Below are 13,789 nucleotides of genomic sequence, written 5' to 3'. Positions count from 1 at the left end.
TTAAAAGTAGAACGGACTTGGACAGTAAATTCGATTATTTCAGAGATGGTTTTTGTAAATTTGAAAGAAAGTTTTAACGAAATTGACTTAATTACGATATTACCCTTATTATTCACCGTCAGATTAAAAATATTACAGGCGTGTGCAGCCATAAACAAAAATCTAACTTTCACACAGAGTTGGATTTCCAAAGGAAGGAGGTGGAGATGATAACCACAAGACTCATAAGTTGGTATCACAAAAAGAGTAAAAATGATATTTAAGTTGATTCTAAATTTTTTTTTCAGGGAGTTCAAGTATCATTTGGTCAACTTAGAGGAGAGATAAGTGATATTTACCCTTTTTTTAATTTTCAATGCCGAAGTGATATAAAGATTTTAAAGCATAAATTAGAGAAATTCATGTTAATCTCTAACCCTCTCTCTTCATATGCAAAATAACAACAATTGGCCTTCCTAATTAGAGAAAAAGTTTAACAATAAAGACAATGGAAAGAAACATCATTGTCGGACAAATTTGTAGAAACCAAGGATTTGTAATCATTATTCATCCTCCCCTCCGCTCCATATATGACGTTAAGGTCTAGGCTCCGCCCCTAGTCTTCTATCCATAACAATAGAATAACGTCAACACTTCTAGATGCAAATTAAAAAAAAAATGAAGTTAATTAGCAATATTTGGTTATTTATGTAAAAAAGAATATTATCATAGACTTTCTTTCTCCCCCCCTCTAATAGTAGACCAATCAAGAGAAATGTCTCAACAGATATTAAAAGACTTGCTCTGCTATTGAATTTATTCACTTGCCATTCATGTTACAGGTTAAAAATTTATATACAACAGAGGAAGTTTTCACTCCATGGGAGACTTTACAATAGTTACATAAGATTGGGTTTAGTGTTGGAATAGGTATGCATTACAAAGTAGATTAAATAAAGTAGAACTAATCAAGAGAGATTTGGGTCAGGTGAAACTCAATGGTTGAGATAAGGTGAAACTCACATGAATTATAATACCAAGATGAAAAGATCTAGACTCCAAAATCCCTCTCAGCACTTAAATCCAAATATTCCAAATTATGAGTTATCTTCACATAGATAATCATACCATAGACAAAGATAGAATGGAGGAGAAAAAAGAAATGAAAAGAAGACCAGCGTAAAGCATGTCTACACTCCCAATCCACAAATTAAGAACATTTCAAAGAACTCATCACACAAATTGTTGTGGAGGGTAGTCAACCCGAGAACCCCCTTGGGAAGTCACCAATGCCCCCCTTGGGAAGATTCATTAGCACCCTCTTGGGACATGTAGACACCACCTTGGGAAGTTACCAATACCCCCCTCCTCAAAAGATTCACCAGCATCCTCTCAAGACATATAAATTTCCCCTCAAGAAGGAACAGATGACTCCTTGGGGAACATACAGACCACCCTCTCAAGATGATTTGAAGAACCCCTCAAGGAACCCCGTAAACATTCCCTCGGGAAGTTGGAGAACCACTCCTCTGGAGGATCCCTTGGGAATCACTTGGGATAGGCTCGGGCAATGTGAGAACGCCCATCACCATGTTCGAAGAAAGCTTTGAAGAAGGACTAAGTCAAAAGGGCTTGTTATAGAAATAACCGCCCAATATGCCCACAGTGAAACATGGGGGAGTGACTCTCGGAGTAATGGCTCCATTAAAGTGCTACTAAGAAAATGAACGTGCCTCCTAAGGCAATTAGCCCCACTCTTCAATTAGTGAGCAAACTCAACGGAAATGTTGCCTCAAGGTAACTACTAAATAAACCCCATTTGTGAGATTGGCAAGGTATGAGACTTTACTCACTATCATTCCTTACGTTCTAAGAACCCTCTCAGAGACTTCTATTGTTGAGCCTAGACTAACTTGAGTGTCGAAGGTGATCTCCCAACCAACACTAGGTAGGGCTGCTCTAGTTTCTTTTGTGAGTGTAGGCATTACACCTACTCGAGTCACATTGAAGAAGCCCTCAAAAGGTCGTCTAACTACTCAGGTGACATGAAGAAGATCTAGACACAACACAAATTAAAAGAATAAAACTAAAAATCACTTCGCAACTCCTTCAATATCAAAAAATACACAATAAGCTTTGAAATGAACTACTCAATAACACACCTCGATTGACATTTTCATCAGCAAGAATTTTGAGCTTCTTCTGCAGCTCTCATCTCACCTGTTGAAGATTTTTATTTGGACTATTAAGCATTGAAAACTTGGAAATCCCCCTTATTTTTAAAGCTATTGTCTACACGAAGAATAAGAAAACCATTAATAATACCTACAGATACCATAGGACATCATAATCAAGATACCTGGCTGACCCATACACTTTATCAGCCAAAGATCTCCTTAGGATAAAATTTTAATTGGCTGAGAAACAATTAATATCCATCTATTTTCTAAATATAGGATATTGAACCACAAAATTTTCTCAATATATTATCAAATAATGCTTGTTGACCCAAAACCCCAAGAGTCGGGTAGTTAATGGGCATGGCACAAATCTAAATCTTTAGGTGATGTGTGTCCATTCCTCTTACTCGATAGAGTCACCCATCTCAAATATAATAGGGTTTCTACTTAAATCTTTGAACTAACCACCATGATCAGGGAGGCAGGATGACAATGGAAGATATCAGGGGTAAAGTAGTCCATTTAATATTTTTAACTTTATGAATTAAAGGGTACATTAGTTTTTTTAATTTCAATAGTAACAATTTTAACAAAATTGGAGTCATAAAATGGGGTGTCAGTGTTTAAGGAGTTTTATTTTAAGGTGTCGATGCAATTTACTCTTATTATTATTATTATTATTATTATTATTATTATTATTAGATCTTGATTGGATGGTGCTAGACTTCATTGGATAAAATCCCCGTCAAAATCCACAACTTAAAAACCATTAGAAAAAAATTAGAGGCAACTGGTCAAAGATAATATATTTAAGTCACACATCAATAAGGGTAATTTAAGAATTATAAAATTACTTAACCATGATTAACATATTGCTAAAGAAATGTACCAATATAAGAGACATTCTAGGTATTTATGCTAACTTAATATATTTTTAGAATATCTATAATTTTTGCTATATATTTGAAGTGTCTTTGAAATTTTATTTTATTTTATTCGACATATACTTAGTCATTAAGGTACCTCTTTTGATATTAATGTAGTGTGGACCATCCAAATCTCAAATATCAATTTAATCTTAGAAAAGGATGAATTTTTTTTTTTAAATACATAGAGCATTGGACTATGTACATTGTTTATGTGGTAGGTGGGATTTTTTGGTCCTATCAATCCATTTCCATGAAAGAGTGGGAAGTGGGAAGAAAAGTGTACAAATTCTTCTCGAAAAACATGAAAGGAGAAATGTGAAAAAATAAAATATTAAAAAGCTTCAGTCCAAGTCTCTCCTTGGGCCGTTCTTTCTTTTGCTTTCAAATTTCAATGATGCTGTCGGCCAACTAATAAATTTTTTCCTTTTTTTTTAATCTTTTTTCAAAAGTACGAAATGCCATGTAATGAGGACTGGTGATCTAAAAAATTGTTGATAAGGAAATTAGAATGTAATGAGAAAGTTTTAGGAAACTAAGGACCCATTTCTTATCCCATTGTAAAAAGAGTCTTTCGTGTTTCTTGCTTTAAAAAAAAACAGAAAAATTCTTATCAAAAAAATAAAAAAAACTGAAAAATTGGTAAAAATAGTTTGATTGAATTATTTTGTTTCACATGGTTTTTATAATATAAATTCAAATTTATAAAAATATTTGCTTTGAGAAATATTTTTTTATACAACTATTTATTATTATATTTATTTTTCGAAACAAAAGTTGGGTAAAGATTAGATTTAATGAAAAGAATTTAGAGAAGGGTATTCATAAAATTTGATATTCTAAATATAGAAATTCTGGTAAAACCTTAATGATTATGTATTTGCTCTCAAAAACAAGTTTTATCAAATGTCTAAAAAGGTATTTCTGTTTCCAAAAGTAATTAGAACTATTTTTGTATTTTTCAAAGCAGAAATAATGTGGGCTATCAAATAGGTCATAAGTAGACCTGTAAATGAATAGTAGAAATTCGCCTCCAAATTCGTATTTGTATTCGTTTAAGGGTGTCCAAATCCAAAATTTTTCTCACCGAAAAATAGTTGTATCCGTTCGATAAGTAATTAGATTTGAATTCGGATAATTGCTTGTCGGATTAGATAATAACTAGATAAAATTTTATCTAGTTAGAATAAAGTATTAATTTTTTTCTTTCAAAATGACTGATAATCGATTCTGAAAATCGGAAATCCATAACTGAAAAATAAAAAATTATCCTGTTAGAATAAAGTATTGAACATTTTTTTTTTCTAAAAAATGTTGATAATCGGATTTGGAATACTGTGATCGGTAACCGGAAAATAAAGAGTCGAGAATAAGAAATTAACAAAAATAACAATTAATAACCGGATAATTTATTGGATCGGATTATTATCGGATATTCGATAAAGTTCAATATTTGCATTTGGATATATTCTAAAAATTTCCACCAGATTCGGATTTGGATAGCGAATTTGCTAATCGGATTCAAATTTAGATAGTGGTATATCCGAGTCAAATTCGATTCGTTTATAAGTCTAGTCTAAGGGTGTGGTTGGTATTTGGTAACCTTTTTGGAAAATACTTTCAGTGCTCTTTTGTTTTTAAAGAACAAAAGAACATGTTACAGGTGTTTATTGAAATGGTTTGTTCTTTTATTCTTGAAAAATGAACTAGTGAGAAAAATGGCTTCTGTAGAACATGTAAGACTTGTTCTTTTGGGGAATAGGAACTTGACGAAATGATCTTGACGGTGAAGATTTCTGGAGACCATCCCACCCTCACTCGTGCTCATAAAACCCCTCCACCCTACTCTCTTGATCCACTCCTTTGTTCAAAAATATGATTTTTCATAGTGCGGGCTCAAGTGTACATTTCCAAACATAGAATAGTCTCCTAGTAGAGAAACATGTAAAAGCGGTTTAATATAAGAGCGGGTCTCTCAAAATGAAAATGTTGCCAAAATGTACATAATAATAATACCTCTTTGCCAATGCAATACTCACTCTTGTTCATTTTTTTTTTTAACAATATTCATATTGAACACAAACATTGCACTTCCGAGTCACTTCTTTGCTTCTTCAAAGCAAAATTAAGTTTACATTTGGTTGCTCGTGTTAAACCGATCTTCAATACTTGATTGAATCACTTTTAAAGTTTGAGAACGTGTGAAAGCGAAATGATATTACTAACTAATGGTAACAAGGTGGGTTACCCATGCAAAATCCTTATGGACACATGAATCGTCTATGTCGTCACAATACATATTACACATATACTATATTTATTAATCTAAGCATTTTTAGATAGAAGGTTATATCTATGGAGACCAAACTTTGTAATCAAACTCTAGGTTCCTATAGAGAAAGAGCACACTAGACCAAAGTGAATGAATAAGATTTAAATTTGCTGTTCAGCTTTGATTTTAGAAGTCAGGTGACTATTGAATTATAATCAAATTTTATCCGGAAGCAAAATAAAAAGAAAATAAATAAATAAAAAAGAAAAAGAAAAAGAAAAAGACAAAGACAAAGAAAAAGAAAAAGAAAAAGAGAGAGAAAAAACAAAAAAGAACAAAAAAAGACTAATAGAAGATTTGTTAAAGAATGGACAAGTCAATGCAAGAAATTTCTTACAAACACTCAAGAAAGTGATAAGAATCTTTCACGTTTTTAAACAACACAGACAAAGCCATGTGATGTCGCAAAAGAATATCAATTTTAAACCTAAAAGTCATGTGAAAATATGAAAGTGATTAAACTTTTTTTTTTGGTAGAAGAAAGTGATTAAACTCTTGTAATGCGTAAAAGAAAGTGGTAGGAACTTTCCCTAAAAGCAAAAGCATCTTTGTTATCGTTTCCTTTAATATTCGTAAGGTCGCCTAAATTCTGGTATGCAACTTCAGATTTGAAGGGACTCATTGTCCAAGCAATTTGATTTAAACCAAAAAAAAATGTCAGTAACTCCTCAGAGCTTCTGTTCACCATCATCATCAACTAGTTCTTGTTCGAAGATGAATTATGAAGTGTTTTTGAGCTTTCATGGCAATGACGTTCGTACCAATTTTGCCGACCACCTCTATAATGCTTTAGTAGGAAGTGGAATCCAAACTTTCAGGGATTCTGAAGAACTTCAAAAAGGAAACAAGATTGAAGAAGAGTTATTCACTGCAATTCAACAATCAAAGATCTCAATTCCCATATTCTCAGAGAATTATGCATCAAGTAAGTGGTGTCTCAAAGAGCTAACCCATATATGTGAATGCAGAAGAACACTAGATCAGATAGTCATGCCCATTTTTTACAAAATCGAGCCAAGGGATGTGCGAGGCCAAAAAAGGAAATATGAGGAAGCCTTTAAGCAACACCAAATCAATATGGTATCCGATGTGCAAAAGTGGAAGAATGCAATGAAAGAGGTTGGAGAATTGGACGGTTGGCATGTCAAGAATGAAACGTAAGTCCTACAGTTATATTTTACTCACTTGCAATTAGTATTCCACAAAATCATGATAAATCACTAACCAAATGAAGTTAGATTATTCATATGACCAATTTGCATTAGTTGTATGGTATAAAGAAATATATATATATATATATGAATGAATTAATAGGAAAATCATATTATTATTATTACAAAAGCATGAAATATTCATTGAGGAAACCTATACTTACTCTTAAAAAATATCCTCAATCATTCATTAATAATATATGATTAATTATGTCTAAAATGTAATCTATATTCTCATTGATTTTTTTTTATTATGATTGTATGTACTCACCACTAAAATCCAAAGTAAGCGATTTTTAATATTCCTGCATAGATCTCAATGGTCTCAGTTGCCCACCAATAAATCCAATCATTTCTTTACAAAAAGAAAAGAAAAAAATATATAACTTAACTCTTTACAATTTATTATTATTAGTAATATCCAGTAAAATTCGAATTAAATATCTCTACATATTCATGCTAAAACCCATTAGTCTTAATTTCATTAGAACTAAATAAAGAATGCGTTTTGATATTCATGCTTAAAATTCAACAATGTTTAAACAACCCTTAAAAAGGAAGAATAAATAAAAATTGTATGTATATCATTGAAGGTAAAATTTTTGCATTCATGTTTAAGAATCCCATCAAAATTGTTACCTTCAAGTTTATTGTCACCTGTTTACAAAAAAAAAAAAAAAAAGGTTTATTGTCACCTCTAAATAGTTTATTACTATATCTTATCACTTTAATTTTTTCTGATTTATTTATAATTTTTTAAGTAAACGGGGTGCTGTATTTGAATAGAATAAAAATAGTACATGCAAACATTAAAATAAAGATGTTGGATGGATAGACCCAATAAACTCCTATCATTTGGTGCGTAGATAACAATCCAATCAAGTGATCAACATAATTATAATTATTTAAAAAATTAACAAATACCCACGTACATTGCACATGATTTTTTACTAGTAACATAAAATGAGTTTTGATAACTTCTGACTATTTCAGGTTTCCACGATGTCTCAAATTCAGTGTAGTGAAGATCCAAAAAACGGATGATTTCAAAATGAGAGCCATACTTGTTGTAGATGACCATGATGGCATGCAATATTAGAAATTAGTTTAAAAATAAATTAGCTTGCTAAATAATTATAACTAGGAAATACAAAAAATATTAGAAAAAAATAAAAAATAAAAATTTAGGGACATCTCAAAATGAATAACAAAAAGTAGACATCCCAAGAATATATCAATTTGGCAGAGAGATCCAAAATGTCTCTTAAATTTACAAAATGGTACATTTTGTTGTCAAGTTTTGTTAAGTCATGGTTAGTTAATTTCATATTTCTTAAGTTGCCTTTAATGTGTTATGACTTTATAGTGTTACCCTTAACTTTTTGCCAACATTCAAATTAGGAAAAAATTACAAATTTTTTTTCCATTATATATTAATTTTTGAGAAAATAAATAATATAAAATTCAAAATAATTTTAAAATTACAACAATATATTTTAAAATTAATTTGAATGATGAAACGATTTTTGCTATCCATTTTATTTGTTTTAGGGAGTGAATTATCAAGTAAATAAAATGCATGAAGATTAGTAACAAAATTATAAGAATAATTAAGAAATATTTAAATATAGTATGAGGACTAGAATTATTGGAGTAGATCAGTAAATTGGTTAAATATCTTTTTAAGAAAATATGCGTAGTTGTTACTAAAATTTAAGAATAAGTTATTGAAAAAAAAATTTAAAAAATTTTTAATGATATTTTGGGTAGTTAAGATCAAATTTTTATTAGACGGAAATGGAAAAACATTAAAATAGGTAGTAACTAAATATTTTAAAAATTAAGACCCATTTAAGCAACCTTATGAAGTAAAAATTTTCAAATACATAGATCAAGGGAATTTTTCCAAAGTATAGACAAGGGTTAAGGATAATATTGAAAAGTAACAAGACATTAGAGATAATTTATAAATTATGAGATTATCTAATTATGACTGAATGAAGTTTGCTAATGGAATATACCATTGTATAAATTTAAGAGATTTTTTGGGGGTGTCTCTGCTAATTTGATATATTCTTAGGGTGTCTGTACTTGTTACCATTCCTTTTGTGGTGCATCTACAGTTTTCTCAAAAAATAATATACAAAAGAAAAGTAATAATTCTATTAGGTGTAGACTCTGTAGTTACCGTTGCATCAAATATGCTCACCATGTTTTATATTTGGCCAAACTGAAATTTGTATATGCTCACCATGTTTACCCAAAAAAAAGGCTCATTATATATTTTGTTTTTCATATTAGTTTACTCTTCTTTTTCTTTTCTTTTTTCAGGGTAGAAATATTAGTTAATTCATATCTTGTATCTTTTTTGTATTTTCTAGGGATGTCAATGTTGAGGTTTGGAGCGGTTTTGGGTTGGGCTTAACAGTTTCGGGCTAAAAAATACTTAGCCTAAACACGGCCCGTTAGCAAAATAACAGTTTCGGACTGGTTTCGATTTGTTGCGGTTTGGGTTCGGGTTAACTAACGGTTTGTGCTAACGGTCTATACTCGGGTTGACTAGCGGTTTAGACTATTAATTTATGGTATCAAGAAAAAGAATAAGAATAAATAGTCGAGCATCCTATAACAAGAGCCAAAATTCTATAAGAAACAAAATTGCTATTGATCAATTTTCATTAAAAAATGAAAAGTCATTCCATGTTGTAGAAATCCCACACACCTTAAAGAAATCAAGAACTCAAATAATAACTAGTAACATAAAAACTGAAAACTCATTCCTTAGGCTCCATTGGATAATCCTGAAACAAATCTTCAAACCAAAAACCCTTTTAAATTATAACTTGTGCTATGATTGATCATCTTGAAATTGGCTTCTTGTTTTGTGAAAATGTTGATTTTTTTTTCTTCCTCTTCTATGAAATTCGTCTCTTTTTTCGGTTGGTATTTAGTTGATATGCAAAAGAAATACCTCTCGATAAATATAATCATACTTAATCAACATTCTCATACTTGATAAATATTTACTTAATTTAAACAAACTTTGCACATTCAATTGGACATTCCTACTTAATTCTTTTAATTGTCTCTTATAAGTAGTAGAATATTATTTGATTTTTGAATTCATGTTCAATTTTTCTGATAGTCTATACCAACTACCTAGTGATAATATGATTATTCAAACAATATTTAATGTTAAACACTTTAAACCATATAACAGGTTGCGATTTGGGTTCAGGTTGGTGCAGGCTCTGCCACTCTCAGTCCAAACACAACTCATTCTGATTCGGTTCGGTTTTAACAGTTCAGGCTGTAAATTGACACCCCTAGTATTTTCTATTAAAACGTTAAAATCAAATTTGGGATAAGTTAGCATAATTCTAGGAATTAGTTGTTAAGCTAACCATTGAGGTATTGTTCACTATTTTGTATGTGTATTTTTTTTTTTGGTAGTATTATGTATGTGTATTCATTTTATTATTAAAGTAAAAGAAAATTTCTCTCTCTCCTTATTACTTAGTTTCTATTTATTCTTATTTCCCTATCAAAAGTTTCACCTTTGAATCCCTCAAAAAGTAAATGTTTACTTCTCCTTCTCTGCTGAGATATGTTTTTTTGATAAGGAAAAATAAAAACTTACTTAAGAGCAGTTACATAATAGAGCTTTTGGTTCCATCCTTACGTTACGGCGATTAGTTGTTTCCTTAACAAAACAAACATAAATTTCCTAGAGCATGGGGTAGTCAAATATAGAATACTTAACTTGTTTTGTTGCTTTGGCCACAACTACTAGTCTATGAATATTACTAATTGGCCATGGTCTAGTGGGTTTAGGCAAGAAATTGAACAGGTCATAATTGTTGCTCCATATTTTCTGAATCGCAGTCTTCAACGTTTTAGCTTTGTCCACTCCCGCTTGGATTGCTACCAAAATTGCCTCCACGCATCTGCATTGTTAATTCTTCCATCCCTATGGTACTGTAGATGACCGCTACTATATATTCCCATCTCCACCCGGTGCTTTCTATCCGTTCTCTGCTGATATTTTAACATGGCCAAATTATCTTTTGTTTTTACCTCTTTAATCAGTTATTTTGATTCTTAATTGTTTTTACTTCTTTTTATTTTTTTAATATTTTTTTCTTCCTCATTCTTTTATTGGAACCCAATAAACATGATTAGATGCCATTCTCTTTGCCATAGTGCTACAATTGACAACGATTACTATCTACTTAGATTGTCTACCAATCGTCTCCCATCTAAATGACACAAATGTCTCTATTGACTGGGCTATTTAGGCATATTATCTGATGTCCAGTCTTTACTTTTAGAATTCTTTTGATTCGTTCTAGGATTTTTTTAATCATACTGAGAATATGTTGGCGTTGACCTATTTATTTGTTCAACGAGATCTTTATTGCCTTAGCTTTTCATTAATAAAATTTCCATCTTCAGACAGAAGGAAAAAAAAAAAAAAAAAGATTAGATTTTTTTTTTTAATTTCTCCCTATTTTATAAGAATCCATCAAATAAAAATAAAAGACTTCCATAAAAGGGGGGGGGGGGGAATAGAAACACAACTAATCCCATACCATGGATTTTTATTAAAAAAAAATGAGAAAAGGAAGAAAAATTTTGATTTAAAAAATTGTTTTAATTAGTTAAAAGGACAAAATTTGTCACACCCCACCCAGATAGATCCGGACTCACTCTAATACCCGTGGGGGTGATAACATTACAGGATTTAGGTTCAGTGCCAATCCATAACAATAATACAACATAGAATAATCCATAAGCAAGAAAGCTTGAAGTATCAAATCAAACTCATAAAATTAAAGTTATTACAAATATTCTATGATTTGAATTCAAAGTCATTATCCAAAATTAGTCCAAGTCAAATATCTGAGTTTAAGAAAAGTAATTGTTCAACAGTAAAAGTCTATATTTTCCAAAGGCTCAAAAGACTAAGTAGCGTCACCATCTATTGGTTCTATAAGAAGAATATAACAAATGGTCACAATGGCAACTACAATCTTATAAGAGTCACCGTTACCTCAATAGTACTTGACTACATAGAAGCAATCCGAAGATGGGCACGAGTCTCCATGTGCCCCCGCATTCTCGCCTGTCGCTCCCTCATAGAATTTAGGCGGCGACGTACTCTCCACTTGAAGTCAACATGATCGTATATCATGCATCCATCGCACATTTCAATAAACAATTGATGTATATATATATATATATATATATATATATATATATATATATATATATATATATATATATATATGCATGAGTATGCAAGTATGCTCTTAACTCTAACAATGAAGTCTCTAGTCGACATTTCTGCGATAATTGGGCCAAGTCACATCAAACCATGGCTGGAGATTAGGTTACTACTCTTTCACATCACCATTGGTTTGAGAACTGGAGTATGTTAGGGACAACCTTAGGCCAATGCAAGGCCATAAAGTATCGTACTACATGTGGTCCAAATACCTTTTTTCATGCCTAGTGCCCTTTTGGTTCAGTATCCTTCTCCACCTAGGAATGGTATCCTCAATCGGAGGCATCTATTGGACTCTATTTCTCAACCCTATGGTCATCCACATATCTTGTGGTGGATGCCTCTCATGTCACCTCACGGCACTCAAGCCGTATTTTGGATGCCCCATGAACCCAACCCTAATATATGCAACTCTTCCATCACATGATGATAGTGGGCCTACTTGATGCACACATGATCCAGCCATTGCCACCACGGGTCACTCGGTTTCAATATCCCTGTTGAAAGGGTGGTGGTACTCGAGGGTTTCCTATCCAACACATTTAGACACTTATCGACTACGTACCTAGTAGGTCTGAGTGAATGTAAAGTCACCAGGGTAATGGGTGAATCCACAACCCCACTCAGTATATGAATATAAGTGGACTGTGTCCTACCATCCAATCCAAATACATCATGTTCACAATTATCATTCATATTATTGAATAGTAAATAAACATAAACATCATATTACCTTCCGTTAGTGCAAAGTCTTACAATTTCATAATAAATATACAACATCGATATAAATGAGAATTTAGAATAAATCAAATACATAAGATATGACAATGTATTTTCTCACCTGTTAAAGGCAAGATTGATCTCCAATTTCCAAAGAAATCCTCACAATAGAAGAGTGCAAATAGTCCAAAATAATCCTAGAAACATAAAAATTCAAATGGGAATCAATCGGGGATCAAAAGGGCCAAAACACACACCCAGACCAGGAGGTCGTTGGATAGGCCTACCAGGGCCGGTCGACCACCCCTAGTTGATCGCCCACCCTAGGGTTGTGACCAAGTTTGGTCAATTTCGAACCTCTCTCGAAATCAACTCACTTGGGGTTTTGGTACTTCAATGGGACACTAGTATTGTCCCAAAAACACCCTTCAATCATCCCAACAAGTCCCCAAATAAAAAGCCCCAATTTGGCCCTCAGAGAGTCACCTGTGGGCATCTCAAAGAGTTCCAATCGGTCTCAAATGCAAAAGGTTGCATGAACCCCAACATTCAAAGGGGTTGGGAGACATAAATGGAGACAAGATTGAGCATTCATTACTACCCAATATCAACAACCATCACAACATTGCATTTGATCTCAATAAATATCTTTAAAAGTTGTTGGAAAAGGGGGGGGGGGGGTTTCATGATTGTCTTACCTTTACACATGTTTATTACGATGAATCGTGCTTCGGCACTTCTCCACGTGCAAGAATCCCACCAAACTTCAAAGTCGTCACCACTCCCAAGCTCTCAGTCTCCCTCTAGCATAAACAATGCGTTTATGAGGTAGGAGAAACATAAAATAGGGTTTTAAATCCAAAATCCTAGAACTGTCCCAAATCTAGGTAGGGAACGATCGATCTAGCCGTGCAACCGGCTCCAGTCAACCGACCTTCTATCTCCTTCATGCGAAAGCTGATTTTTGGGCATGCCAAAATCTTCTTTTAATGCCTTCTGGATTGACTTTCTCTCTCCTCTTAAGCTCTATTAGAGTGGTTGGGTCTTCTTCGTAGTCATCCACCTCTATAGGTTCAATTTCGAACCTTCGGGCTCAACTTGGATGGTCCAGAGTTGTTGTCTACTCGAGCTCCAGGTTCTTAGACATGAAACAA

The 13,789-nt window shown here is 32.4% G+C and overlaps 1 protein-coding gene across 1 annotated transcript in view; it reads left to right on the top strand.

Moving 5' to 3' along the window:
- Window positions 1-6,036: 6,036 nt before the first annotated feature.
- The window catches only part of LOC149019369 (disease resistance protein RPV1-like), a 34,792-nt gene continuing 27,039 nt past the window's right edge, over window positions 6,037-13,789 (top strand). Inside the window, exon 1 of the mRNA XM_089153394.1 lies at window positions 6,037-6,574. Within this exon, the coding sequence (XP_089009520.1) occupies window positions 6,072-6,574 (503 nt within the window). The 5' untranslated portion in view covers window positions 6,037-6,071. The remainder of the gene's footprint in view (window positions 6,575-13,789) is intronic.

This window comes from Hakea prostrata, chromosome 4, assembly GCF_041222555.1.
Source record: "Hakea prostrata isolate BN-2017 chromosome 4, UWA_Hpros_2, whole genome shotgun sequence".
Taxonomy (NCBI): Eukaryota; Viridiplantae; Streptophyta; class Magnoliopsida; order Proteales; family Proteaceae; genus Hakea; species Hakea prostrata.
Note: the sequence above shows the minus strand (reverse complement) of the source record. Positions and strands in the feature narration are given on the sequence as shown.